Below are 26,269 nucleotides of genomic sequence, written 5' to 3'. Positions count from 1 at the left end.
CGCTCTGTTCCCATAACCCACAATGCACCGCTAACAGGTGCTTTGACAACCGAGAGATTGTTGCAGATGCCGTCTGACGTCGCCGACATCGGCACATATCGGTCAAGAGGTCATGCCGGCCTCACTTGACGAAGCCGTCCGAGATATTGGAACATTTCGGCCAATTGAACGCCACGCTTGAGAGTTGGGACTCACTTTTTTAAAATGGAGAATTGTTTACTAAATGGAAAGGTGATGCTTGAAAGAAGTATGCATGTGTTCCACATTAAGGTTCAACTGTTGTGCATCTCTTTGAATCCGTATTAGTCATGTACAAATAAAGAAAAACAGACAGACATCACACATGATAAAATGTTGGAAAAGTTTAGTAAAAGTAAAATTATTTACAATAATCAGTAACCTTATAAACCTGAAAGTTAAAAAAATACCGCAAAACAAAGGGTCAGAAATTTGGATTTAAAATGGAGCTGGTCTATAAAAAGGTCAATAAAAGGTGAAGCTATGCAAGCACAATTAAAAAGTAGCTGCCGTTAGAAGGAAAATCGGTGCGTGGACACAACATTTATTTTAGGCAACAATATCATCTACGCTGTACAAGGTACACAGTCAAGTGGACGATGAAATATGTACAATCCATAACAATGTGAAAGAGAGGAGAAAAAAATAGGTTAGAGCACAGAAAAAGTCTGATTACCACAGGCAATTAAACTCATTAACTACCATGGGCGTCCAATCCATTTTGAATGGGCCCTTAAAAATAAACTTCGGATGTCTAGATGAGTAGCAATTCAAAATAAAGCATTTTTACGTGCATTTCTTATGAACCAAGAGTCAAAAGATAAAGTGGCACGTTGCTAACGCGCAGGCTAAACAGAGTTTAAAAAGTGGAGTGTAAATGTACAGCTAAACCACATTGCGGTCGGTCAGTGCTTTTGTGTTGTTTATTGAACGTGGCAATCTGCTTGCTCTTTTGATTCCTGTGACGGACAATCTTCCGCTTCCCCGGACGGACTTTCCTGTAGTGAAGGAGGCCAAACCTGGGTACGAAAGAAGAGCGCGTTAACCCTTTCGTATGCAGGAACGCTGAGCTTAGCTTTTAAAAATCATCAATGACAGCTGTGATTGAATCCTGGCGTGTTGCTGCTCACCTTGGCGTCTGCCGTCTGTCTGGCGGGCGTTCGAGAGCTGCAGCGCTTCACGGTGGTTCTCCTCACGATGAAGGGGCTGGCCTCCCCTAAAGGAATGTCAGCAAAGCCTACAGAGAAACAAATGGAGACGTCATCTAGAAATATTGGACGACACGATGACCAAAGCTACGGGGGGGATTCTTACCTCTCTGTACGAGCTCTGGAAGTCCCTCAGGCCTAAAGTCCTCTTCTTGCCCCTTCCTTGGTTTAGGCGTAGTCGCGGTGTTGGCTCGGATCTTCTTGGTGAGGTTATGAAGCGCTTCCTGGGCGCCGTCCTCATCGCTTTTCTTTTTACGGCTCCGCTTCCCGGGGGTGGATCCCCGCGGAGAACCTCGAGGGCTGGAGGGGGCCGTGTTCTCGTAGGCGACGTCCAGGTGTTTGGAAGAGATCCTCCCAGAGCGCCGGCGGGCGTCGGAGGCGTCTTTGGTGGCCGTTTTGCCGGCAGCCAAATGCTCCAGCCTCATCGTCAGCGTCTCGTTGGCTTCCTCCAGCTTGTGCACCTCCAACAACAAGCCGCAGTATTTGTTCATGGTGTCATCCACCTCCTGCGTTCTCTCCTCCATCAGCCGGTTGACTTCTTGGAGTTCTTCGTTCACGTCATCCAGAGCTTTGCTGCGTGCTTCCAAGGTAGCCTTGAGCTCCTCCGCCTCTTTGTTCTTTTCCTCATAGCGAACTCTGGTCTCTTCCAGCCTTTGTCGATCTTCCGCTACTGCGTCTCTTTCCTGCCTCAGCGAAGCTTGCTCTTCTTTATCAGAACGGAGCTTCTCGTTCTCCTGCTCGAGTCTTCCTTTTTCTTCTAGCAACTGTCTATGTTCTCTTTCTAACTGTTCTTTGTTATCAGCCTCTTTGGCTTCTGCCATTTCTTCAATGCGAGTCATCAAATTGTTTTTCTGCTCTTTCCACTCCTCTCCGTTCATCTCCCACTTCTCCACTGAGCTCTGCAGATGTTTATTTTCCTCCATTAGGCTTGTCATCCTCTCCCGCTCCCTCTCCATTTCTGCGGTCTTATCTTGCAACTCCTCCACTCTGCATCGCTGCCTTTCCTGATCTTCTCTGCGCTCCATTTCTGCCCTCTCCAGCCCTCGCTCAAGCTCCTCCTTAGCAGCCTTCAGCTGCTCCAACTCTCCATGTTTTAATTGCAGCTCTCGCTCCAGCACTTCCTTCTCAGATCTCAGGTTGTCCAGACCGGTGGAGAGCTTTAAGAGTTCTTCGCCGAGAGCTTTCTTGTCATCGTCCACCTGGGGGCCAGACAGAGTATAGGGCTCATTGCAGGGCTGGAAGACATTTGACCTCCTACTTCCACACTACAAATTTTAAACAACCAACAAATAAACAAAATAAAATAGAAAATAGAAGAAAAAATGAACGGAACCCGCCCATAATTTATATTTTTTTTCCATGAAAATTGAAATAAAAAGACTACAGAAAGAAACAACATTTTCACATTGTCAGTACCTTAATTCTTTCTTCCTCCAGCTCAGCTTTCATGGTCTCCGCCTGCATCAGATTTTAATTGGCAGTTAGCTCTATTTTTGTCTCATAGTTTCCAGAAATTATTTTGAGAGTACCTGAAGGACAGCCTCCTCAAGATCTTGCTCTACATCCTCTTTCTCTCGCTGCAGAGCCTCCAGGCTGTCTTGCAAAGACTCAGATTTCCTCTGAGCATCTATATATACATACACACACACAGAAAGTCCAGATGAGGCTGCAAACAAGATTGAGAAAATTTGTAAAAATGACCTTTGAGAAGTTCGCTCATCTGCTTCTTCTTCCTCTCGTCAGACTCAATGCGGACGCGGAGTTTCTCGATGCCGCTTCGCATCTGCTGGACCTCGCCCTGCGTGGAGTTCAGACGAGAGGCGATTTCTCCCTTTTCCAGTAGAGAAGACTCCAGAGACTGCGTCAGCTGTAACACTTCTCCTTCCAAAGCCTGGCGAAGAAACGGCAGAGTTACATTTTGAACGGTGACGTGGTTTCACCACCATTCTTATTCACCTGGATTTTGCCGAACATGGACTCTTTGTTTTGATTACTGTGCGTGTGATCTTCCTTGATCTGGTCAAGCTGCCCAATCAGTTGCTCTTTCTCTCCATTCTGCAGGGACATGGCTTCTTCTAACACCTTCATCTGCTCCAACAGCTTGACATACGCAATAAAAACAAATTACATGGACAGTGTCAAGGAAATAAGACACGTCTGTTCTAAAACAACAGGTGTGTGCGTGTACCTGTTGGCGCTCTGTTGCCATTTTGTCCACATTGCCTTGTAGGGTTTCGTATTCCCTTTTCCCTGCTCTGATGTCCTCCTCCAGGATGGAAATTAAACTTCGAGTGTCACAGTTGGTCTTTTCCAGCCCATCAACCTTTGCGCGCCACTGGCTCGCAGCCTGAGCGAACTCCTGTCGTTCCTCGCTGCACGAAACCAACTCGGATCTCAGCTGGATTGTCTGGAAGGAGAAAAGAATGATTTGTAAGCGGAAATTCATTATGAGCAAGCATAATGATGTTGTTGGTACGCAAACAAATGCTCACTTCTGAGGAGAGCATCTCTATTTGCTTCTCTGAAGCCGAGCACGTTCTTCTCTGCGTTTCGAGCTGCTCCTCCAGCTTGCTCCGTTCCTCCTGCAGAGCCTCCAGCTCACACTCCATGCCCAGGATGTGTTGCTCCAGATTAGCTTTCTCTGAGCGAACCCGTTTCAACTCACTTTCCTGCTGAAGGAACTTCTCGTCCCACCCGCCTACGTCATACACGCACACAAAAATAAAGTTACCATGAACTCAAATGCTGTTTGGATTGTTGACCAACGGAATGAACAAATCGGTTGCATATTTTACCTTTGGCCATTTCTAGACCCTCAATCATCTCCATGACATCTGTGAGCTGGCATTTAGCTGTTTGGAGCTGCAGTGTTAAGGTTTCCCTTTCCTCCGACAGCAGAGACAACTAAATTCAAACAAAGCATCACAAGTGAAATTTGCGTATTAACAGTCATAAATCATCAAATAAATTACAAATGATCAACTCATTTACTGCCATGGACCAATGTAGATAGCCCAAAATAAACATCAATTCGTTTTGAACTGGGATTGACTAACAATGCAATGTTTCATGTTTCAATGCCATTGTTAATTTATAAAATAACATTCTGGTGCTAATATGTCACAGGTATTGTATGGCCAATGTAAAAATGGTTTATTTTCAGTTCACCTGTAAATCCATTTCTTACCCACCTGATCAGCGAGGTTATTTTTCTCCTTCAGAGCGTTGTTCAGCTTATTTGCGGAGCAACATGCTTCTTCTTGCGCCGCGTGGAGTTTCTGCTCCAAGTTTTGAACTTGGGCTCGGAGGTCCGAGGTCAATTCCTGCCTCAATGCAAGGTCAGAGGTGAGCAGGTCAATCTCGTGGAGCAGGGCGTGGACCTGCGCTTCTGGGTTTGAAGGTTTTTCTTGGTCCTCTTGCGACGGTGTCGGCTCAGTTTCTGCCGCACAGAATGTCACCGTACACGAATCGTGAGTAAAAAATATTATGCGAAAAGAAAAAAAAAGTGTATGTGTGTCATTACTCACCAATTGCATGCAACCCCCTCATCGCTGCCGTTTCACGGATGTGGTCGGCTGTGTTTTCCTCAGGAGACTGCAAGAAGTTAAAAAGTCACCGCCAAAGTCAATTTGTCCATTCCCCCAGATCATATTCAGTGACAGCATTAAAAAAAGGAGAAACCCGGTGGCAGAAACATTCAAAACAATTTCGTACGTGATGGCATTGTTGCTCTTCAATAGCCTCCAGTACGTGTCCATCTTTGGTGCACGTATCTCCGTCATCTTTCAAATCTTCCTCCATCACTGGCACCACGAGTGGTTCCGTTGAAGTCGTCGAAATGTCGACAGACCTGAGTGTTTCATTGGGTTGGATGCAGTCTTCTTCCATGTCGCACTCATTTGCTGGCAAAGAATCAAATGCTGGTTCCGCATCAATGGAATTTTCTGCTATTATCAGAAACAACAAGGCATATTAATCAGACTTGATGCTGTCAGCAGTTTTGCCATATTTCACTTTATTCAAGCTGAAGTTGAGAACAAACAACAATCAAACTAAGGAAGAACATCAACCACCTTCCGACTGTTCCACCGACTTCAATGTTATTTCATCAATCAAAGGTTGCACTCACCACTGATGTTTGCCTCATCAACTTGTGTGGATTTCAAGATTTCGTGTTGCCCCTGCGGTTGTTTGAGCTTCTGTATGAGAAGTTGCTGTTGGTCCACCTGTTTCAGCAGCAAGTCGTACTGCTCCCTGAGGATGCTCAGTTCTTGTTGTAAGCACGACAACTTGTGATGCAGTCCAGCCTGCTCCTTGTCAAAGTGCTGGTTCCTGAGACACCAAGTCGCAATAGTTATAGAACATCAGCAAAATGAGCAAGCATTAGGTCATTATAACCCTAATTCTACCTGGCTGTGTTCTCCTCAATCTCCTTCGTTGCCATTTCAAGTTGATCCCTCAGCCTGTGGCCTTCTTCTTCAGACGTTTGAAGGAGGTGTCGGATACGTTCCTGTTCTGCATGCAGAGAAGCCACCTCGCCGTCTCGCATCGCTGTGCTTGCTTGGGATTTTTGCACCTCATCCATCAGCTGGGCTTGGCGGGACTGCAGCATGGTGTTCTTTTCCATCAGTTGATGGTTACTTTCTTGGAGCTGAAGTTTGTCCTCAGCGGCTTCATTCAGCTCGATTCCCAGCTCGCCAAGTTGAAATGTCTGAAGCTCAAGTGTGTCGAGAAGCCGGGATTTCTCTTCGGTAAGTCGCTCGAGTGTGGACTCAATGTTTTCTTTCTCTGTCATCGCTTGTTGCAATTGTACCTCAAATTGTTGCCTTTCCTCGGTGAAGGCGGTCAAGTTTGCCTTCAGGTTTTGATTATCCGCAGCAACAACGCTGAGCTTGGATTCTAACTGCAGCTTTTCAACATTCACCTCACTCATGTTAGCTTGTAATTGTTCCTTGTCATTTTCTAATTGCTTCACAGTTGCCTGGAGGTTATTTTTCTCATCATTTGACACTCTGTCTTCATCTTCTTTATCTTTAATGACCTGGTTGAGCTTGGCAACTTGAGCCGTCAAAGTGGCGACCTCCTCTCCCAGGCGACCGCACTTGACAGCGTCTTCGTCCATGCGAGTTATTTCGCAACTCCTCTCTGTCAGTTCCTCTCTGGCTGTCAGGTACATGCTCTCCAGAGTGGCATTCTGAGATTGGACTTCTTCCAGTCGTGATTCCAAAACGGACACCTAAAAGACATGAATGTTTTAAATTTCCTATTTTAATCCACAATTTTGGCTTTCATTATTAACACCCTTTATAAGGCAAGTGGATCATTTTGGTAGTTAGCCAATTCACAGTGTAAATAACTAAAAAAGCTCTGGCATCCACACAGCGGACTCATATTTTGTGTTCTCTAGGCCACAACCTGAACATGACCCAGGTTTCGCCATGGTGGAATATAAGCCTGGTGGGACGCTAGGCTTTTCTCAATTCAGAAATCAGCCGCAAAATAGCTAATGACTACCTGGGATTTGCTGTCTTCCAATTGGACTACCATGTCAGACATCTCTGTTTGATTCTGAGCTAAAACTGACTCCAGTGACTGTATGGTCTCTTTTAAAGTCCCAATTTGACTTTCATAAGAGTTGGCAGCCGTCTCGTTGTCTTCCAGGTCCATCTGAAGCATCTCAAGTTGTACCTTGAGGCAGAAAAAACAAGAACATTCATTAAAAAAAGTTTTCATTAAGTGGGCATTAAAATTCCTAAAAGACGTGATATTCATCGGTTTGTAATCAAGTTTTCCCTGAAAATATACTTTACCTCACTTATCATATGAATTTCTATAACCATCAATTTTTATTTGTATTGCTTTTTCAAACGGTCAAATCAAACTAGTAGTAAGAATGTTAAAATGTTTTTTATTTTATTTATTCCTTATAATTAAAAACATTGAACAAAATACTAATTTCACTATTCAAATCAGCTACACTAGTGTATATTTTAACAAATTATTTTTAGTTGATTGAGCTACTCTAAAGCATTGGTCCAATCACTAACTATTTTACATTATAGCTAACATTTATCTCTATAAATTAATGTACTAAAATATAATTCAGTTAGTTAAAAACAGCTACCAATGCTCTGCAATTCAAGGAGAGACATCCGAGCTGTGAAATAGTTAAGTAGGCTCAAAAGTGGATCCAACCTTTATTTTGTTCATGGCAACCATCTTCTCTTTGAGGAGCTCAGAAGTTTTGGCTTGCTCTGCTTCCGTGCAGTTGAGTTTCTCCTTAAGGCTCTTGATGCTGGCGTCTCGTTCTTCCAAACCTTGCGAGGCCGCCAGCAAAGTGGCTTTCATTGTCTGCACTTCTGTCCGGACTTTGGCTTTCTCGGCGGAGTCACGTTGCTCTCTGAGGTTCTTTTCCTCGTTGAGCAAATTTTGGGCCTCCAGAGCTTGACTCTCAGAAAGCTGGCTAACTTTCTGTCTTAGCTCCACAACTTCTATTTCCAAAGCAGAAGTTACACTTGACATTTGGGTCAGAGTATTCTCCAAGTTGCTTTTGGCTTCGGTCGTGGAGGAGAGCTTCTCTTCGAGGGTCTCCACATGCTTTTTGAGGTCGCTGTATAGGCGGTTGACTGCCTCAACTTCATTCTCCAGCTCTGGGAGTTTCTCGGCTATGTCTTTATTTGTGGATACCTTGTCCTCTAATGAAGATATTTGCACCTGTTGCTTCTTTATCTCCTCTGCGTGTGCATCTTTGAGGAGCTTCAAAAGAGAAATATCAAACAAATTAGGATATTTAGCTATTTAGTGTGGAAATTACAGTCGGTGCTTTTACCTGTATTTCTCCCACTCTTTCTTGAAGAGCACTCTGGAGATCTTCATTTTCTTTCTCCAGAGACAAAAGCCGAGCATGGTCCTCCCCGAGCTGCTTCTCTTTCTCTGCCACTTGGGTCCGGACCTCCTTGAGCTCCCCCTCTAGCTGTTGCAGCTTTTGCGCCTTCTCCGCAGCCAGAGTTTTATATTCTTCTTCGCGCTCAGAGATCTTCTTGCTTTGTTTCTGCAGCTCTGCACCAAACTGCTCTTGAGCCTTCAGCAACTGTTCCATTGAGCTGATCTGAAACAGATTGAGGTGAAATTAAGGAGACCTGAAATATAGTGCGAGTCAACAAAGTCAAATTGTAGTGCTGATAGCAAAACGCACCTGGTTTCTGGTGAGTAGGAGCTCTTGTTGAGTTTCTTCTAACTGGAGTTTCACTTGTGTTATCTCCTCTGCCTTGACCGCAATGCTTTCCTCACACTGTCTCAATACAGCGGACTTCTCCTCCGAAAATCTGGGACCAATAAGTGATGAACTATGTTACAAAGACATTAATCTAATTTTCTGGTTGTAAAGACTCGCGTCCCAAAAACGTACAAACTACGAGCTAGTCTTAAGTTACTGTGTCTCACACTTTATATTTGTTTGCATCAAACATTGTTGACTGTTCACTTTAAGTCACATTAAAAGTTAAAGGTCGTAAGGCAGGGGTGTCAAACCGGTCCTCAAAGGGCAGCAGTAGGTGCAGGTTTTCATTCCAACTCAACAAGAGGATACCTTATGCAAGTGTAATCAGTTAATTAAAGTCAGGTGCTATTTATTTTAGAAGACACCTGATTGGTTAAAATGTCGGCACTGGATCGGTTGGAACAAAGACCAGGACCCACTGCGGCCCTCAGCGGAATCGGTTTGAGACCCCTGTCGTAAGGGAACATTAACCCAACGAAAAATAACAAAAAAAGTATGCAACAATAGTGGCTTACTGCACTTGAATAAGAAAAATGAATACGTAGAGGAATTTTTAATAGCGCTGACTGTGCAGAGATTTCCGAGTGTGCGTGTATATATGCAGTGTGTCAGAAGGCAGCCCCTCTGCCAATTGACATTGACTTTGTATGGGAACCCGTCACGAGAGGAGAAAAAAAAACCCGTCTGATCCAAACGCAGCATTAAAAGGATAAGGCGTACAGCTAACCTTAAATTTCTCTCATGGTGCTCTGCATTGGCCTGAGCGAGATTCTCCCTCAGCTCGTGTAGTTCGGCTTGGCCGAAATCAATCAGCTGTTCTTTGGAGCGCAGCAGGTCGGAGGCGGCGAGCTGTGCGTCCTGCAGCTGAGTAACGCTTTTCTCGGCCAGATCCGCCCGGCCAATTTCTCTTTTCAGCTGCGACTGCAGATCGCTAATCTGCAAGGATCCGACGATCAGCGGCTAGTTTAGTTTAGTGTTTCGAGGGGATAGCGCCCGACTTGAAATCACCACAAAAACTCCACTGCGTTTCGAGCCCGGTCGGTCACCTGTGTGGCAGCATTTTCCAGATCTTTGATGTGTTTTTGCTCAGCCTCGGAGGATTCCGCTCGAAGCTTCGTGTACTGATGCTCCCTCTCTTCGAGCTCAGCGCTCTTGTTGAGGAGTTCACCCTTCAGGCTATCGATGCGTGCCGACAGTTTGGCCCGCTCTTCCTCCACGCACCTCAGTTGCTTCTGTGGAATATGGCGGGTTCAATCAATACTTGTATACAAAAAGTTAAACCACTTTAAGGGGCTGCCGCGCTTTACCTTCAGTTCGTCATTAGCTTCAGTCTGCGAGCAGATGCTTTTCTCCAACGCGGCCGTTTTGTCAACGAGTTCCTTTTGCGTGGCTTCCGCATTGTTGATGAGAGAATCTTTCTCGTTCTTCCATTCAAGCAGTGTTTCGTGCTTTTGCGTCAACTGCTTGCACTCATCGTGACTTGCGCGGAGGCTTTTTTGCACCTCTTGACTCTCTTTCATGACCTCTGTTAACTTGCTGTTCAACTGCTCCGCCTCTTGTTTATCTTTCTGCAATTCCTTCTGGCACCTAAAGTGGAATATCAACCCCGTTTATTATCTTTAATCCTGGAAGGATATTGATGCTTTTCTCCCCCTGCAATGTCTACCGTTCATTTTTAGTCTCAGCGTCAGAAAGCGTCTTCCGTAGGTTTTCCAGCTCCGTTGTAGACGCTTGAGACTGCTGCTCCAGTTTAAGCTTTATTTTCTTCAGGTCTTCTTGTTGACTTTCAAATTTTGCTGAGGACCCAAATAGCATTAGAAGTAAAAAAAAATCTGCGCTCGCCTCAAATGCTGAATTTCCAGTATAGGTTTAGTTTGATTTAGTTTCAATTTTCTCTTCTCTCATTCAGTCATTTATTTATTTTATTACTTAATATAGGTTTGCTAGTTTTTTATTTTCTTTAAACAATCAACTTTTTCTGTAAGTTCCAAAATATGAATCAAGATTTTGTTTTATTTTTTAATGAATTCTTATGGGTGATGAATCAAAAGTGAAGTGATTTATTAAAATCGTAAACGTGTCTAAAATGTTTTTGTGTATTGAAAAATAAATAAAATTTCCCTTTTTTCCCCTTTCTATTCTATACACTAAATTCATTACTGACATCTGGAAATAGAAATAATAACGACAAAACAAACCTCTCATAAATCCATGCTGTTGAAAACTAATCGGGGGAAAAAAATGCCGCTCGGAATCATGGAAATGTACCTTTGAGGTCATCCAAAAGTCCTTGGGTGCGTTTGAGGCTTTGATCCAAAGTCTTTTTTTCATCCTCCAGTTGTGACAGGCGTCTGTTACTCTGGTCCAACTGGACGAGGGTGGTGTTCTTCTCTCTCTGGTTCTCCTGGAAATACATGATTGAGATGTTTTTTTCATAGGTTATTAAAAGTTAAAAAGCCACTAGAAATACCTGATTTCAAGGGAACTCACCTCTGTTTTCTTGCGTAGGTCCTCTTCTTTGCTCTGGCTGGCCTGGAGACTCTGCTGCGAACGCAGCAGCTTCTGTTTCTGCTCCTCTACCTCCTTCTCCAGCTGACTCTTCTGAGAACACATCTGGAGAAGAGCAAATCAATAATTTGAAAGATGAAGCTGAGGATGACAAAGGGACTAAAATAAAGCCGCGTTACCTTCTCCAAATCAGCCTGGAGTATGTTCTTGTCTTTTTTGGACTGTTGGATCTCTTGAGTTAACTTTGTTCGAGTCTGATCCATTTGTTGCTCCAAAGTCTGGTTGGATCTTTGTAGCTGGGCAAGCTCCTACAATTGGTCAAAAACATTTGGTTTTGTCTTCAAAAGTCATCACGTTTATGAGGTCAGATTATTTTACCTTCTGGCTGTCTCTTTCCTGGTCTTTGACTTTCTGTTCCAGGGCTCGCCTGCAGCTCTCGGCATTGTGTCTTTGACAGCTCATCTCTTCGGTGACTTGCTTCAGCTTCTGTTCCACTGAAGAACACTTAGAAAAGGAAGCATTTTTTTAGAACCGCTTCTAACCCGGAAGATTCCACGGCAGTGTAGGAAATCAAAATCACGTCTAACCTTGACCTCGAGCTGCTGATGCCTGTCCGTGGTGTGACACAACTCCTGACTCGTCTTGGCCAAGTCTCGGTCCCGATCTGTCAGGTCTTTGCGAGCCTGGGTCAGCTGGACTTGAAGATCCTGCAGCTTGGTGGTTTGGCTACTAAGTTCTCTTTCGTGACCGGCCATGGTTCTCTCGAGCTCTGATACGCGGCTACGCAGTTCTAAATAATAATAAAATTATAAAAAATAATTTAAAAAATGGATTGGATGTCTAGCGACAAACTTTTAGCACAGGGCCGAAAAAAAGCCAAATGATTGGACCTCTATCATCGTCAATGGCATTGAAGGTGTTAAAGAAGCTCCACCTTGATTTAGAACTTTTAACTGCTCCATTTGTTGAGATCCGCCGGGACTCGGCGCCGTTCTGATGCAGCTCATTCGCTGGCTGGGTTTGATGGGCGTCTCCTCGTGAGCATCCCAGAGGGACGCGCCTCGCCTCTTCAGAGGCGTTTGCGTAATTTCCTGAGGCGGTCGCGCATGATCCTGATCTTGTTGCTGCCATGGGAATATGGAGGAGCCAGCTTGGCGGGCGGCAATGTCTTTGTGGCTCGCGCTGTTCGTGGACTGATTCAGCAGCTACAAATTAAAATAAGTTAGCAAAAATACTCGGGCAATACCCAACGACTGACATACTCACTTTGACCTGAAGGACTTTGAGTTCATTCTCCAGCCTTTTTCTTTCTTCTACTTCCTGGTAGTATTTTTCTTGAAGGTCCTCTAATTTGTTATCTATACAAATACAGTTTTCATGTCAGAATAACGACAGGTGTACTAACACGAGCAAGATTTTTCTTTTCACTTTGATAGCAGCTTGATACCTCGCTGTTTGTGCGCTGAAACCGGAGTGAGGAAAGTCTTTTGCGGAGTAGCAAACGACTGCAGATCTGAAGAGCACATGCCAGCGGGTTGAGAACGATCCAGTTCATTTTTATACCTGAAGACAAGATGTAAATAAGAATATTAGAATAGAACGCTAAGGACTTGCATATGTGGGAGAATTGTATTGGGGAAACATTCACCGTGGCTTGACTTGTGTCAAAATGTGCACGAGAAATGCCCAACTCACTTTTTTAACTCTTGCTCAAGTCGCTCTATCGTCTTCCTGCAAGTGTTGAGCTGGCCCTCCAGATATCTCACCTGAATTCAAACAGAGGAATTCCATAAAAGGTCACGTTTCCATTTTAACTAGACATTCAAATTCTATGCACATTAAGTCAGACTGTATAGCTGAATATTGTGTATCAATAATAAATAAAAGCTGACTCAGCTACATACATGACAACAAAATGTTATTTAACTTACCTGCTGGTCTTTGATCCCCAGATCATGCAAAACCTTTTGGCGAGCTTTCTCTACAGAGTCACATGACTCGACTAAAGACTGGTTCTCTCTTTTCAAAGCAGATGCCTCATTGCGCTCACTGTCCACCTGCAAAAAATTGAATACAGTATAGTTCATAAATAGAGTTTTTACCCCCCTCCACTTTTGGAAAAACTTTTAAAGTGTTTAAACTTCTAGACCTTTTGTTTCTGCTTCTGCAGGGCAGCCTCCAGGGAGTCAAGTTGGAACTGTTTTTGAGATCTCTCCTTTTTCAATTTGTCCAGCTGGACTTCCATCTCCTGGATCTTCTGTAGGGCTTTCCCCGGAAGTCCATCCTTCCACTCCTCCACGGCCCAGCTCATGGTTGCTCAGCTGACAAAAATTGCAAAGCACAAGATAAACATTTCCTAAATCATTATGGGAAAAAACGCCAGAGGATATAGAGCTCAATCACAGAACTCACAAAATTCTAGTTTAACAGGGGCCGCGTCGAAATAAATAAATTAAATAATTTAATTCTGTATATGCAGTATGCATGAGTTCAGGCAGAACACACGCACCCGGGCCGGATCGGACCCCTAGGGGGCCGCTTCCGACCCGCGGACCGTATGTTTAAACCCACTGGACTTGCTATAAATACATATTTTAAGCTTGGTCTTGGTACTGTACCCACTCCTCTTGAGAGTGGATGGGTCCTCTTTATAACTACGATAAGGAACTAAGCCGGTGGGGGCAGAAATATTGACAGCCATAGTTCGGTCACTCCCCATTGGCGTTCACTCGTATGAGACAAGAAACAAACAAAGAAGCATGTTTTTCTTCTATATTGTGAAAGATGAAAAAATATTCAAAACAAACAATCAATGGAGATTGGTTAAGTATATTTGTCATGGTAAGGGAACATATTTAAAGTGAGACTAAACAGTGACCACCGTACTAAGTAAATGATTATCATTAGCTTTAGCCTAAATTTCGATTAACATTTAAACGCGAGATTTTGTCAATTCAATTCCATAAAGATTACTTGTGTTGATACAATAATGCAATTATACAAAATAAATTTAAAAACCTTACTTTGGCGCGATCGTTTCCGTGGGATGCTGTGATACTTGACGAAGACTCGTTGGAAATTCGAATTCAAGTGATACAAACAGCGTTTCAAACAAAACGCGCTCATTGGCTTGAATTCGTGACGTGTTTTAAAACGTGCACATCATTGGTTTAGAGCTTGTAGAGCGTTGCAGCGCCACCATGTGGTCAAATGTGCATAAATATCATGATTAACATTGTCTTGCTAAATTTTCGACCGAATGTCAATTGGTTTGTCATTGATGCACGGCATATCGAAAACATATTTTTTGGGGGTTTGTAAGGGGAATCATAATCATTTATAAGGGCAGTTATCGGCAGAGGTTGACAGGTATGCACACACAAATGCTCATCTTAAATACCAATACTATACTGCTATTTATTGGATTGCACTGAGAGTACAGAAAGACAGTACTGCTTTTTTATGTAATAAGTCATGCCTGGAAAAAGGATCATTTTGGAAATGAAACATGTTCATGCAGAATCGTATATACTGTTTGATTGGTATAGTTGATATGCCGCCCACTTTAGTTTCACGACATCACTGAAAAAAGAGGTGCAAGGTTCATTCATCACTGACAGACAGCCCTTGAAATGTTATTTTCTGCAGAATAACAGCCCATAATGTATGTTTACAGACCAAAAATCGCTACTGTTTGTGACCAGTCGTAACAATGGTGAGCTGGACCCACAGTTGAAAGAGAAAAGAGAGAAAAGAAAGAAAATGAAAAGGCTACAAATACATGCTGGCAGTGCATGAAGAAAAGACTGACATAAATATCTTAGGTTTGCCACAAATGACATCATCATATATTACAGTCAAGTGCAACACTTTAAAGCCCAGTAGAATAAAAAAAATCTTTTTTACAGAAATTAATTTAATCATGTCACTGTCACTAAATTAAAAATGTATCACTTTGGGACATTTAAACAGAACAGACATTTTTCACTAAAGCCCACTGTGTTTCTGGTCAACAAGAAGACCAAAAAACAAAAAAAAACATGCAAGTCATTGCCTCAAAAACGACACAGAAACCAAAAATGTACTGACCAGGAGCAGTTGTTTTGCATTTTCTCTTTTTGTTGCTACACGTTTCCTGATGATGCACCATCAGTCTTTAGTTCATGTTCCAAACTAGATTTTGGAGAAGCAGGAAACACTGATGTTTGGTAAAAACATAGGCTTAAAACATAGGTTGCTGCAAGTTGAACCTTGTTCAACCGAAAAGTCGGGATTGCGTAAAATTCAGTCAAGAGGAGGCGTCTTCGTTTCATCGGAAAGGCATCTTGCAAGGTGGTCCAAAACCTTTCCAAGTCATAGTCAGCGTGTGTGCTTTCCTCTCCACCCATTCTTGCTAAGCTTGTTTTTTTATTTATTTTTGCTCCTCAATTTCCCGTTTGACTTCCGTAACATAATGATGATCTTTCCCATGAGCTACCTCCATTATAGCCAGTGCCTGCACACAACAGTTACATTTTGAGCATAAAGTTCCCCGTACGCTGGGAAACAAAAGTGGAAAAGTTTTTACAAGTGACTTTTGGGGCCAAACAAAGAATGAGGGAAAAGATTAAAAATAGAACTGTGAGAATAAAGTCATCATATTGCAAGATTGGTGTTTTTTTTAATTTATTTTTTGTATAAATTTTCAAAAAATGAACATGGGCCATATGTATTTGTCTTTTTTTTTCATTTCATTGCGATTTGATTTAAGGTGTTTTAAAAATGAAAAGATTAAAAGCCTTAACAATTATTTTATTGTTAACTCAATTTCAAACTTAAAACTTTCAATTATGTTTCTTATTGAGAATTGTATTTCCCCAGAGCAGAGATAATTTAACTTAAAATGGAAATTTTTTTGTACTGCCCCATCAATTATTTAGAAAGATATACTACATATATATTTTAAAATGCAAACCAAGTTGATTTCAACCTAAAAAAACAATCCTTTTTTAATCTTTAATTTCAATCCCCTAATACTAGAAAAAAATTGCTGGAAGTTTTTCCTACTGCAAAACTGATATCCGCCCATGTCTTATTCACATGGCGAAAAACAAACGCAGATGAGAGTGCCGCAAAATACCTTTTTCAGAGCTTTGACTCCTTGCGTCTTCTTCTCCAGCCCCAAATACAATCGTCCCAGTTTCAGATACATGGATGCCACGTTTAGAGAATAGGCCGGGTAGTGCACGCTGCGGAAATAGTCAGCGTTCAAATTTCATTCAATGAGATCGACGATCCCTTCAAGCGCTTCTACCTGTACGGTTGTACGATCTTCTCTCCGTAGTCCATGGCTCCGTCCCAATCCTGCGTGTAGAGGCAGACGCCCATGGCCTGATACATCATGTGCAGCATGTAGACGTTGGTGTCGGCAAATATGGCGCCCATCTTCTCCTGGCTGAGTTCGCACATCTCCAGCAGCTCGCTGGGGCGTGCGCACGGGTCGAGAATCAAGGAGTCAATGGATGGTGAGTGGAGGTGTAGGATTTATTTGCTCTTGGTAGCCATTCCAACTGGGAGGGACTGAACGAATGTTCATTCTTTGCCAGTCCCTCCCAGTTTGAATGGATGACTTCGAAGGGCACTGAAAGACTTTAAAAGAAAAATGGGAGTGAGAAAAAGAGAAAAATATAAAGGATATTCTTGTAATGCTTTGCTCTTCTGAATTCCTCAATGACATTCTTGGCATATCGGACCATGGCTCCGATTTCCTCCGGCTCAGGTGCCCCAGAGCTCAGTTTTCGGATTTCCATTTTTTCTTTGTCCTGTGGGAAAACAGAGCGAAACATTACTGTGCATTACTTTGCGGGATTCCAAATTGTGAATTGGAACACAATATTTTCACATGAAACAAATTAAACTAAAATAGATATCGTAAAGTTGCTCATGTTTTTTCCTTAGTGGCAAAACACTTTTGGAAGTGTATTGGACTCTTCTTTCAGTTTGTTCTTAATACAGTAAAAAGATAGACATTTAAAATGAAGAACATTTTACATAGATTTTTGTAATGATGAAAAATGATACATGAACGTGATTGACCTTTTCAATTATCAATTTAACTGGTAACCTGTACAACTCCATTACGGGGATTAAAAATAAACAACCCAGTTGTAAAAGGTATACTACACATTTTCTCAGCTTCTATTTTTTTTCCTTCCTTTCTTGATTTTTTCTTTTTTTAGCAGTTAAACGCTTTCTTGCGAATTTAAGGGAAAAAGGTAGAATTTGTCATCCCTCCAAAACCTGTTTTATCCCCCACAATAAACAATTTAAATAAAATAAAAAGGGCAAAAAAAGGTAAAAATGGACTACAGTGGCTTCACGTCTAATCAGCCCAAATAATTAATTGGATAAACTTCACACTCTTATTATATCTTCATAAATTGAGCTAAAAATATGTAAAAGAACTTAATAATTGGCCTTTCTAAAATGTGCCAGGGCGAATGCCGGTACCTTTGACCTAGAGGTGCATTCAGTACATTGGCATGTGAAGAAGTAGGAATCTAACAGCCTTTCTTTGCGGTCCTCTGTGGGGTACAGCAAGTCGATATAACTATTAAAAACCTAAGAGGAAAGAAAATCAGAAGCTTCATGTCATCAACTGTATTTGCAATTAAACAAACAAACAAACACACACACCCAAGAACACAAAATGTGTCAATGCTAACCTCCTCTCCCGGGCTGATTTCCTTCACCGCTCTTACTTCGGCGACTGTGCCCTTGTAGGTGACGATGACATTTGGACTACAGCTGTGGTTCATCAGTGCTACGCTGGAAGGAGTTGCATCAATACGTTAATGGTTTTTAGGGCACTCGTTACATCATTGGCTGCTATTAGCGACGCTAGACGTCCAAAAGTACTGATTCATCTCCTATACTTGGACAAAAAGTAGAGGAATGAATCAAATTTACTGTGTGGGGGGATTAACTCTTTTCAACCACATACATTTTTATTAAGAGACTATACGCACAAAAAAATGAAAACGCAAAACAAGTTTACCCATTTACAGCACACTCATTGAGCTCGTTGGCCGCCTTGGACGTCTATTGCCGTCAATGGCATTTAAAGATTAACACTCAGCCAGTTCTCCCAGGTCAAAAAGAATTGGCATCTATCCTTGTCATAAGCAGGCAATAACGTTTAATTTTTTTATTAACATTTTTTTCATTTATAAACATCGTAAATATCGTATATCAAATGTTATTATTGTCGTTTACGTGACCCAAAATCCGATGTCCACATATGTTCATACCAGGTTTTAAATAGTTTTTAAGTATATAAACTTGCGTGTTGTGTTTGGGTCAAAATCGACCCATTTTCAAGTTTTGATATGCAAAAATGATTGGTCATATTGGTTACTTACTCGGGAAAAACTGCAGATCCCAAATGTGAAAGCTCCTCATCTTCAATAGTGAAACCATTGCAATTAACCTGTACACACACAAAAAAAAAACAACAACAACAAAAAACAATCAAGTCTTATGAACTCATTGTTTCCTTTGCAAATGCTTCATTGTTGACAGTTTTATGAGACGTCCATGAGGCAACCAACCTGTGCAAATAGCTCAATAAGAGCCTGGTCATCTGGAATATTGCTGATGTGCTCGGAGTAAAAATGGTGCAAGGCAGCGATGTCCGTGTGGTTCATTTCATCTTTCTCGCTGTCCATTTTGTCTAAATCTGGGAACCAAATGAATGACATGAGTCACATGTGACAAACCCGCCACATCATTCAAAATGTTTTCCATGTGAATGGAATTGGTGTCTGAAGCTACTGTTGTGGGAATTCCAGGTTTTACAAATTCACTAAGCTGAAATCAGCACTCCAGGGTATTAAAGCGCCATTTTTGAAAATGTCACTGTCCTCATCTCCGTTCTCTGCTTCCTAACACATTACATGAATAAGTGAACAACAAAAGTGCAATACAAGCAGAACAACCAGAGGGTTTGAAGCACTTAGCACTCAAATTGACTGGGGATTTGTATACATTTGCCAGAGTATCTCCTGTGCTATAAAATAGATATGGGTGTGCATCACATTAAAATCCCTACGAGGCAAAAACTATAACCGTCACAAACCAAAAATGCTACAACACGGGCCAAGTTGAAAATACATGATCTCCTAGTATAATAGCGCCGTAGTCGAGCACCCTCAGAAGGACGCCACGTGTCACTTTCCGTCACGTAAATGCACAGAGGTGGCAGCAGCTGGTCCTCGAAATGCTTTGTGTGCATGACAAACAAGCACAGTACCCGACTGAGCGACTCATAACATGCAGGTTTGGGCTTGAAAACAACTTGATTTCTACTGTGAAAACCTGTCCCTGAAAAAATCTTCACAATCCCGTGAAAGCATGTTCCATTACAGCATCATTGATTACCTCGCTCAAGGGCACAGAGAAATGAAATTACCGCTTGAGGAGTCTCGGGATTTCACTCCCTGTGCGCTGCACGTTTGAAAGGGAAGAAAATGAGATTCAAGAGACTACAGTGGAGTCTCCAATAGCCTCAATCCCATTCACTATCTCACTGATATACTACTTCTAAGATGTATAATTATGCTATGACTCAATTTAGTGTATAAAAGCGTTAAAGATGGCCCGTGTCGCTAGCAAAAGACATTTTGACTAGAAAGGCAATATATTGCCATTGTGTTGTTAAATGACGTAACACCGTTCGAATATTGTTCCGTTTCCAATTAATTGCGTGAATATCCTTATGGCAAATACTTCATATTTATCTATTTATTGTCCCTCAAATTTTCTCACAGGATGTTTTAAATATCAAATACATAGGCTTAGCTATATGGGTATAGCTAGCTACCTAAAGCTAAATTGTTTCCATTGTAGCATGTAATGAATACAATGAGTTCAAAATTGTATTCTGTTTTTGAATTAAATTATAAACAAATATACCCAATATATTGCAGTACATAAAAGCAATATTTTTTTACTATATTACATATTAGATATATTGCAATACTACGCTTCAAGGAAAAATACTCAACCCTATTTGAAAGTGTTTTCTGTCCTTAATGTCTGGGGTGAAGTCAGGCAAGAATAGGACTGCATCCGCAAGTTTTGAAAGCAAAAATAATTTGTTTTTCTATTTCGGATTTAAAAAAAAAATCATACTTACGTGCTTGAAACTCTTTCAGCAGAAGTAGTCTTTCTGATGATGTACGCTCTGTTGTTATTCTCTGCAAATATGACCCCAAAAAGAGCAAAATTACATTGCGGAACACCATTTTTATTGAACTAGGTCTGACAGCTGTTTTTAATTCGGTGGACAAGTGGTTAGGATGTCTGCCTCACAAAAAAAATGCATTTACCTGTTTCATGATAATTCTGGCCACCAGTCTGACTGTCTCCGAGGGACACCAGTTCTCCCCGGAGACACACATAGCAACACATTCCAATTTGTGCATAGGCCAGTCCCCTCTCTGTGTGCATTGGCAAACACAATTACCAACTGTCATGTCATAATATCAACTAGCATAACGCTTACCTGGCAGTCAATATTGCAATAGTAGGCCTGTTTACATTTGCCGCATTTAGAAAGGTCTTCTTTTCTGTAAACAAAACAACACACTATCAATGTATCAGTGATAGTTTAGACAGTGAATATTTAAATTGACACGGTCTTTGCATTTCATTGAATATGACGGACACTTAAAAACTCTCTTTCACGGTTTTCATTTTTATATTGACTCCAAATTAATCTCGCCTTTTTTTTTGCTATGCGTATTTTGGCAAAATGAAAGGAAGCAAATGTACAACCTATGCACCCCTGGCCTTCTCTTTTCCTCCACTTGTGGGCCACATGGACATCTATATTTAGCACCCTAACCTTTCACTGCTCCACAAACCTTAATGGAGCACGAGTTTGACATGCATGTGTGAAAAGACAGCGTGGGATAAGACGATAACATTAAAAGAGATCAAATATCTAATTCAACTCCTACCTTTTTTTAAACATTAGAAAACACCTAAAATACTGCCAAGGTAAATCCATTACAACAATTTTTTTAAAGTTTTTCAGCAAACATATTCACTTTGTGATTTTTAAAAAAATCTGCTGGTGTTCCAGAGAATTAGACACCGTTTTTTATATTATTTACATTTGTCAGTTGTCACTTAAATGATCAAATCTGTCACAATAACTTGAGTTAAATGTTAAACTTAAATTATAACTCAGCATTACTTGATTAAATGTTTTTTTTTCCAGTGTGAACTAATTATTATAGGGGAAATTAAAGTTTATTATCAACAAGATAAAACAAGTGTCCACTTAAAGACCGATTTGAACGAGACATTTAGTATGTTGTGAATAAATTAATATAGTGCGCGATTATCCTTGTACTCTAATATGTTATTTATTATTCATAATTACAGGGGAAAATGATGCATCGACGTATGCTGACATAAGAGCACAAGCCCATTTTTCTTGCGTCCAGTAGTTTAAGTGCTTAGCTAAGCATTGAAATTGACACATGGCTAAACTTTAAAAAGACATACTATACAAACGAATAAACTATTAAGTGAGGAAAGCTAACGTTGTGTTACCTATTGAAACAGTGCTCGCAGTGTGCTCCTCTCTCGGTTTCTGTTAGCACATACGAGTAGGCTGGGCAGGCGAACACCAGCTCCCCCACCTCGAAGTGCCTGAGTGCCCGAAGACCTCGACCCCTTTCCGGGCTGAGGAACAGCTCCGTCCCCTCTATACCTTGGTTCTCCATGCTTCTCCAGAGTACGTAAATGTATGCACTTTCTACGACGCGGGGTGGACGGAGATCAGATCAGATGCTGCATAGATATCATATAAAAATGACTAGCTGTCCGACGGACCCTGAGAGCCAAGGGAGGCGCGCGTCCTTACTTATCGGCCATTTTGCGTCGGATCAGTTTAACACACTGGTCATAAAAAATAAAGTTGCATTGAAGCAAAAACTTGTTTTTTTGGATGAATATAAATTAGACCCCCCACTCCCTTAAAATTATAGTTCTTTTTATTAATCTATTTTTTTGTTAAATGAAAAGTTATGTGGTGCAGTGGTTTATTCATCTGACTTGTTTCGTCTTCTAGGGCCTAATTCTGCTTTTATCGCCCTCTTGTGGACAGAGGATACAACAGCACACTATAACAAGTAAAAATGTCACTGGTCTAATTCTGTCAGTCATATTCATCATTTTTCTATTACATCTTGTTAAATTATTTTTCTTAATACTTCTATTTAACTATACACATGCATGAGCAAATGTAATGTAGGTATGTAGCAATCTGTGCATATTTGCAGCAGAAATATGTATTTGAATAAACTGTTTATGATTTGCATATTTTTAAAGTCATTTTTTTAATCTTTTATTGATGGAGTTGTTTGTATTTGAACAATATTATAAATCGGTTTATTAAATGTAAATGAGCAAATCAACAAATGAGATCAATTAATTTAACAAATACAAATACCACACCCATTCTGTAGAGTTTTTATATAGAAATGCATTTATTTAAGTTAATCACTTGTCCTCATTGAAATTCTGCAGCATCTATAAAAGACGGAACAGTTAGAAGCGCTGTACAATGTGACAAAAACAAAAACCTGCTAGCAACCCGGGGCTGAGTACACTCTTCACATATGTACATTAAAGTACACACACTAGCATGTAGAGATATACTGTACAAAAATACACACTTTTCAGATGACAAAGCATCAAGAAGAAAGTTCAAGTCCTTGAATATTTTTCAGACTTCATGAATGTGACACACGTCCTGACCCGAGTACACTTTATGATCTAAATGCTGGTAAACAAAAAAAATGGATGCTATTCTTAGAATCCAAACCTTGATTTTTCTTTTCTTTTTCCATCTCGTCCGCACATTTGCATTCAGTCACTCGTCATTTTGAAACTACGACGCACGCTTTGGATTCTTGCCACAAATGTTCATACATTTAACTCAGTGAACCAAGAGGTTAATACCCTGCGCTGGGAAAAAAAACCCTGCTGTTATGCTGTTGTTATTCAGCCCCTAAAAGAAAAAAAAAAACAGAAAAACCTTTGGCACCATGTGCTCAAGAAGTAAACATTTGATGGCAATAGATGTCCCATTCATTTCAACTGTGAGGCTGGCAGCGAGTGAACCCAGTACAAAAATTGGACATTTATCGCCATCAATGACAGCCTGGTAGTTCATCATCCAATTAATGTGAAGAATTGGTTTCCATGGTAACAGGTGCAGGGTTTTCACCCAATTAGAGGGAATTTGAAATCTCCTAAATAACTCATGTTTGGGCTATTTAAGTACAGTACAGTCACCGTGGCAACAGGGCTCTCCCAGGCCATCCCGTTTTGTGCCTTCACGGCACCCCCGGGTGCAGAAGCCCATCTGAAATTTAAGACCAAGGCAATGACAGGGATTTAAAAAAAGTGGTCTAAGATGGACAATAGATGAATACAATTAACAAAAAAAAGCTGAAGGTGGACAGAAAGCCAGAGAAATGGAATCATTAAAAAATATACTTCGTTTTTTTTGGCCTGCATTATTTCTCTCGATTCAAATGATTTCATTTGAAAACAAATGACTTTTGAGTTGGATTTATGTGCCGATTAGAACTAAAGTTGGCAGACTGATTCTAAAATGTTGTCAGTTTTTCTCCTCTTTTATTGCCTGCCCAGATTCCATTTTGTTAATGCAATTGATAAATCCATTTTCTTTTGTTTCACGTTTATAAAACCAATGAACGAAACCATAATTGATTACATCTCCTTCACTGGCTTTTGTTTTGACGATGCAGAACAATATCACGCTTCCATTAATGAATTGTTTCAGGAGAACTAAATATAACAAGTGCAGCTCATGTGTAATTATTTATGATAATCTGAAATTCAAATAGTTTAACATTTGAAAAATAATATTTGGTCATTTTAGCTACATTTCACCAACCAAATCTTGTATGTTTCTAAGTTGTTTTGTTTCACAAATCATATTGCATACAGGAATAAATAGCCAGGTCACGATGACTAATTATTATTAGCAATATTTTGATATAAAATGTAAATACATTTAAGACACTGTCCTTAATGAGTGAGAATTTGTTACATATTGCAGACAAGTTTACAAATACAGATGGAAGAGGAACAGGCAACACCTTTATCATGCAGGAACTATCTTGCATAATGAATAAAAAAAACATAAATAATTGGCAACATGTCCCAGAAGGATATAATATTGCCATAGGCAGACATTTTCGACTTTGTAGCCAACCAATCAAATGCAAGTCTTTCAGAATTTCCCACTTTTCCTTGTTATGTCATTAATAACCAATATGGACTATTAAAGGCGATATCGGTAAAAAAAAATATACCAAGTGTTGTCTGTTCCTTTTACTACTTCACGTTTCACGTTAGACGTCCACTCCGTTTGAAGTGGAAGGGATGGCAGCCTCCCAGTTCAAATTGATTGCCATCAAGAAAATGGTAAGAGTTCACCTGTTTCCGTTATTGTTGTCATCAGGATTCTATTACAAATGCCTCAATTGTAAAATGATCAAATAAAAATAACTTAATTGTATCTTTTCAGATGTGACCGAGTCCCTCCAGACCCCATAAATAAATTGTACACAAACCTTCTAAATGTGTCGCTTCAGTATAATAGAGAAACTAATACAAGTGGGTGAGGATAATAGAAGTCCCACTATTTATTCCTGTTACTTTTAAAGAGCGGGCGCCGCAATAGTAAATAACACAAATCGAGTTTGACGTGCTGAGCAAAATAAAATCGCAATGCAAACACAAGTTGTATAAAACCGAGGCGCTCCCAAAGGAGCAACCCAAGAGCAGCAAGAGTAAAGAAAAGACATCAATCCTCTAAGGTTCATTGTCCTTGCAGTTAGGTTGGTTTTTTTTTCTCTTCTAATTTGCGTTAGAGACAAAGAAGTAAACAAAAAGAGGCTGCTAAGAGCTTCGTGGTGTGTGTTGTTGTTGCTTTAAAGACAAAACAAGATGCTAAAGTGCAGCAGCCAGTGCTACAGCCTGACGTGGTTCTCCGGGGAATTCTTCCGGCGCCTCAACTTTTGTGAGGGGTGAAGATAATCACGAAAAAAAAAAGAAGAAAAAAAATCTCCACCGATAAAATTCAACATCAGGAAAACCTACATCGTTTCCCTCCGATTCATCAGGTTCGGTTGGGAAAACAAACAACAACAAAAAAAGAAATCTCCACAAATGAACGGTAATTAAAAATTTGAACAGAAAATCATTCCAAAAATAAAAAACGTCAAAGAGCTCGTTCCCACCGGTTATTTTTCAACCTCCCGAGCCGTCGATGAGAAAAACGCTGAGGTATGTCGTCGTTGGATGGAAAGCATTCTTCATCGCTTGAATTCCCCCCCGCCCAATCCCCCCAAAATCTTCATCAGCGTCACCAGCACTGGTCCTCCCGCGAAATATGCTCGGTTTCCCGTTCCAGGTCTACGGGTCCTCCGCTTGTCTTTATTTGGAGGAAACGGGGGGTGTAAAAAAATGACCTGGGAACCCTTCGGAGGAGCGGGACGGATCCATTGGTCCGTTCCGTTTTTGTCTTTCCCCTTCAAGTCAGTTGGCGTGTATCGATGTTCTTGCGGCGGTGCGGTCCCCTAGGATTGTAAATTGAGGGTGAACTTCCACTGCTGGCTCAAGTTGGGGCTGCACACCTCCACGGTGAGACCGCCCATGCGGGCGCTGCGGCTGTCCAGGCACAGGTTGCTTCCCACGTGACGAAGCTTGGAGTTGGACTCAATTTGCTCCCATTTCTGATCAAAAAGTGAAAAAAAAAGTCTTTTTTAATAGCAAATGATGGTGTTTCAGTGCCGGTGTAATGTTTTGCAGTGCGCTTTATAAGCCTGGTGGTCCGCCAGGCCATTTGCAAAATAATATATATATTTTTTTTTAAATACATCCGTCGAATGTCATTGTGTCCAATCAAATCGTGGCAGTGTTGGTAAAATAAGCAGATATCATATCATGTCTTATTTTGAAATTGGTGATTTAACAACGGTCGGTTTAAGCAACGATCCAAACAAACGCAAAACTTTTACATGTTTTTTTTTGTTCAAATGAATGTAACTCTGTCAAATGTCTGAAACAACAATATGATTACAAATATTTTTTGGACGAAATGTGGCATATTATTGTAATGCCGTATTTTCATGACTATAAGGTGCACTTAAGTCTTAAATTTTCT

General features: G+C 41.0%; 3 protein-coding genes across 3 annotated transcripts in view; all 3 read right to left on the bottom strand.

Moving 5' to 3' along the window:
- Window positions 1-544: 544 nt before the first annotated feature.
- cenpf (centromere protein F) lies at window positions 545-14,114 on the bottom strand. The gene is made up of 35 exons (XM_077623831.1): window positions 14,037-14,114; window positions 13,163-13,334; window positions 12,945-13,070; window positions 12,709-12,779; window positions 12,461-12,576; window positions 12,280-12,371; window positions 11,948-12,218; window positions 11,601-11,803; window positions 11,392-11,517; window positions 11,193-11,321; window positions 10,996-11,118; window positions 10,774-10,909; window positions 10,172-10,301; window positions 9,813-10,092; window positions 9,552-9,737; window positions 9,233-9,441; window positions 8,422-8,551; window positions 8,056-8,334; window positions 7,422-7,982; window positions 6,741-6,914; window positions 5,636-6,462; window positions 5,356-5,558; window positions 4,941-5,173; window positions 4,754-4,820; window positions 4,418-4,665; window positions 4,022-4,130; window positions 3,719-3,924; window positions 3,415-3,633; window positions 3,183-3,326; window positions 2,928-3,117; window positions 2,756-2,853; window positions 2,643-2,684; window positions 1,333-2,425; window positions 1,149-1,255; window positions 545-1,037 (listed from the first exon to the last, which is right to left on the bottom strand). The coding sequence occupies exons 2-35, from the start codon at window positions 13,322-13,324 to the stop codon at window positions 942-944; spliced, it is 7,386 nt and encodes a 2,461-aa protein (XP_077479957.1). The 5' UTR covers window positions 13,325-13,334; window positions 14,037-14,114; the 3' UTR covers window positions 545-941.
- A 296-nt stretch (window positions 14,115-14,410) lies between these two features.
- Window positions 14,411-21,931, bottom strand: smyd2a (SET and MYND domain containing 2a). Its single transcript, XM_077594818.1, has 12 exons — window positions 21,616-21,931; window positions 20,558-20,621; window positions 20,382-20,492; window positions 20,189-20,249; window positions 18,603-18,730; window positions 18,414-18,481; window positions 17,718-17,820; window positions 17,503-17,613; window positions 16,691-16,814; window positions 16,307-16,481; window positions 16,133-16,241; window positions 14,411-15,508 (listed from the first exon to the last, which is right to left on the bottom strand). Exons 1-12 carry the CDS (start codon window positions 21,786-21,788, stop codon window positions 15,425-15,427), a joined length of 1,311 nt encoding a protein of 436 aa, XP_077450944.1. The 5' UTR covers window positions 21,789-21,931; the 3' UTR covers window positions 14,411-15,424.
- Window positions 21,932-22,534: 603 nt separating this feature from the next.
- Window positions 22,535-26,269, bottom strand: part of galnt2 (UDP-N-acetyl-alpha-D-galactosamine:polypeptide N-acetylgalactosaminyltransferase 2) — a 39,124-nt gene continuing 35,389 nt past the window's right edge. Inside the window, exon 16 of the mRNA XM_077590150.1 lies at window positions 22,535-25,838. Coding sequence (XP_077446276.1) covers window positions 25,683-25,838 — 156 coding nt within the window. The 3' untranslated portion in view covers window positions 22,535-25,682. The remainder of the gene's footprint in view (window positions 25,839-26,269) is intronic.

This window comes from Stigmatopora argus, chromosome 2 (assembly GCF_051989625.1).
Source record: "Stigmatopora argus isolate UIUO_Sarg chromosome 2, RoL_Sarg_1.0, whole genome shotgun sequence".
Lineage (NCBI taxonomy): Eukaryota > Metazoa > Chordata > Actinopteri > Syngnathiformes > Syngnathidae > Stigmatopora > Stigmatopora argus.
Note: the sequence above shows the minus strand (reverse complement) of the source record. Positions and strands in the feature narration are given on the sequence as shown.

What these genes read in the sequence shown, in the direction of transcription:
- cenpf (XM_077623831.1), bottom strand. Translation starts at nt 13,324, where the DNA reads ATGAGCTGGGCCGTGGAGGAGTGGAAGGATGGACTTCCGGGGAAAGCC. An exon ending in TGCAGAAGCAGAAACAAAAG is followed by an intron (nt 13,071 to 13,162) that starts GTCTAGAAGTTT and finishes AATTTTTTGCAG; the next exon opens with GTGGACAGTGAGCGCAATGA. An exon ending in GTTAAAAGTTCTAAATCAAG is followed by an intron (nt 11,804 to 11,947) that starts GTGGAGCTTCTT and finishes ATTATTATTTAG; the next exon opens with AACTGCGTAGCCGCGTATCA.
- smyd2a (XM_077594818.1), bottom strand. Translation starts at nt 21,788, where the DNA reads ATGGAGAACCAAGGTATAGAGGGGACGGAGCTGTTCCTCAGCCCGGAA. An exon ending in GCTGAAAGAGTTTCAAGCAC is followed by an intron (nt 18,731 to 20,188) that starts GTAAGTATGATT and finishes TTTGGTTCCCAG; the next exon opens with ATTTAGACAAAATGGACAGC. An exon ending in AAATCAGCCCGGGAGAGGAG is followed by an intron (nt 17,614 to 17,717) that starts GTTAGCATTGAC and finishes CTTTCCTCTTAG; the next exon opens with GTTTTTAATAGTTATATCGA.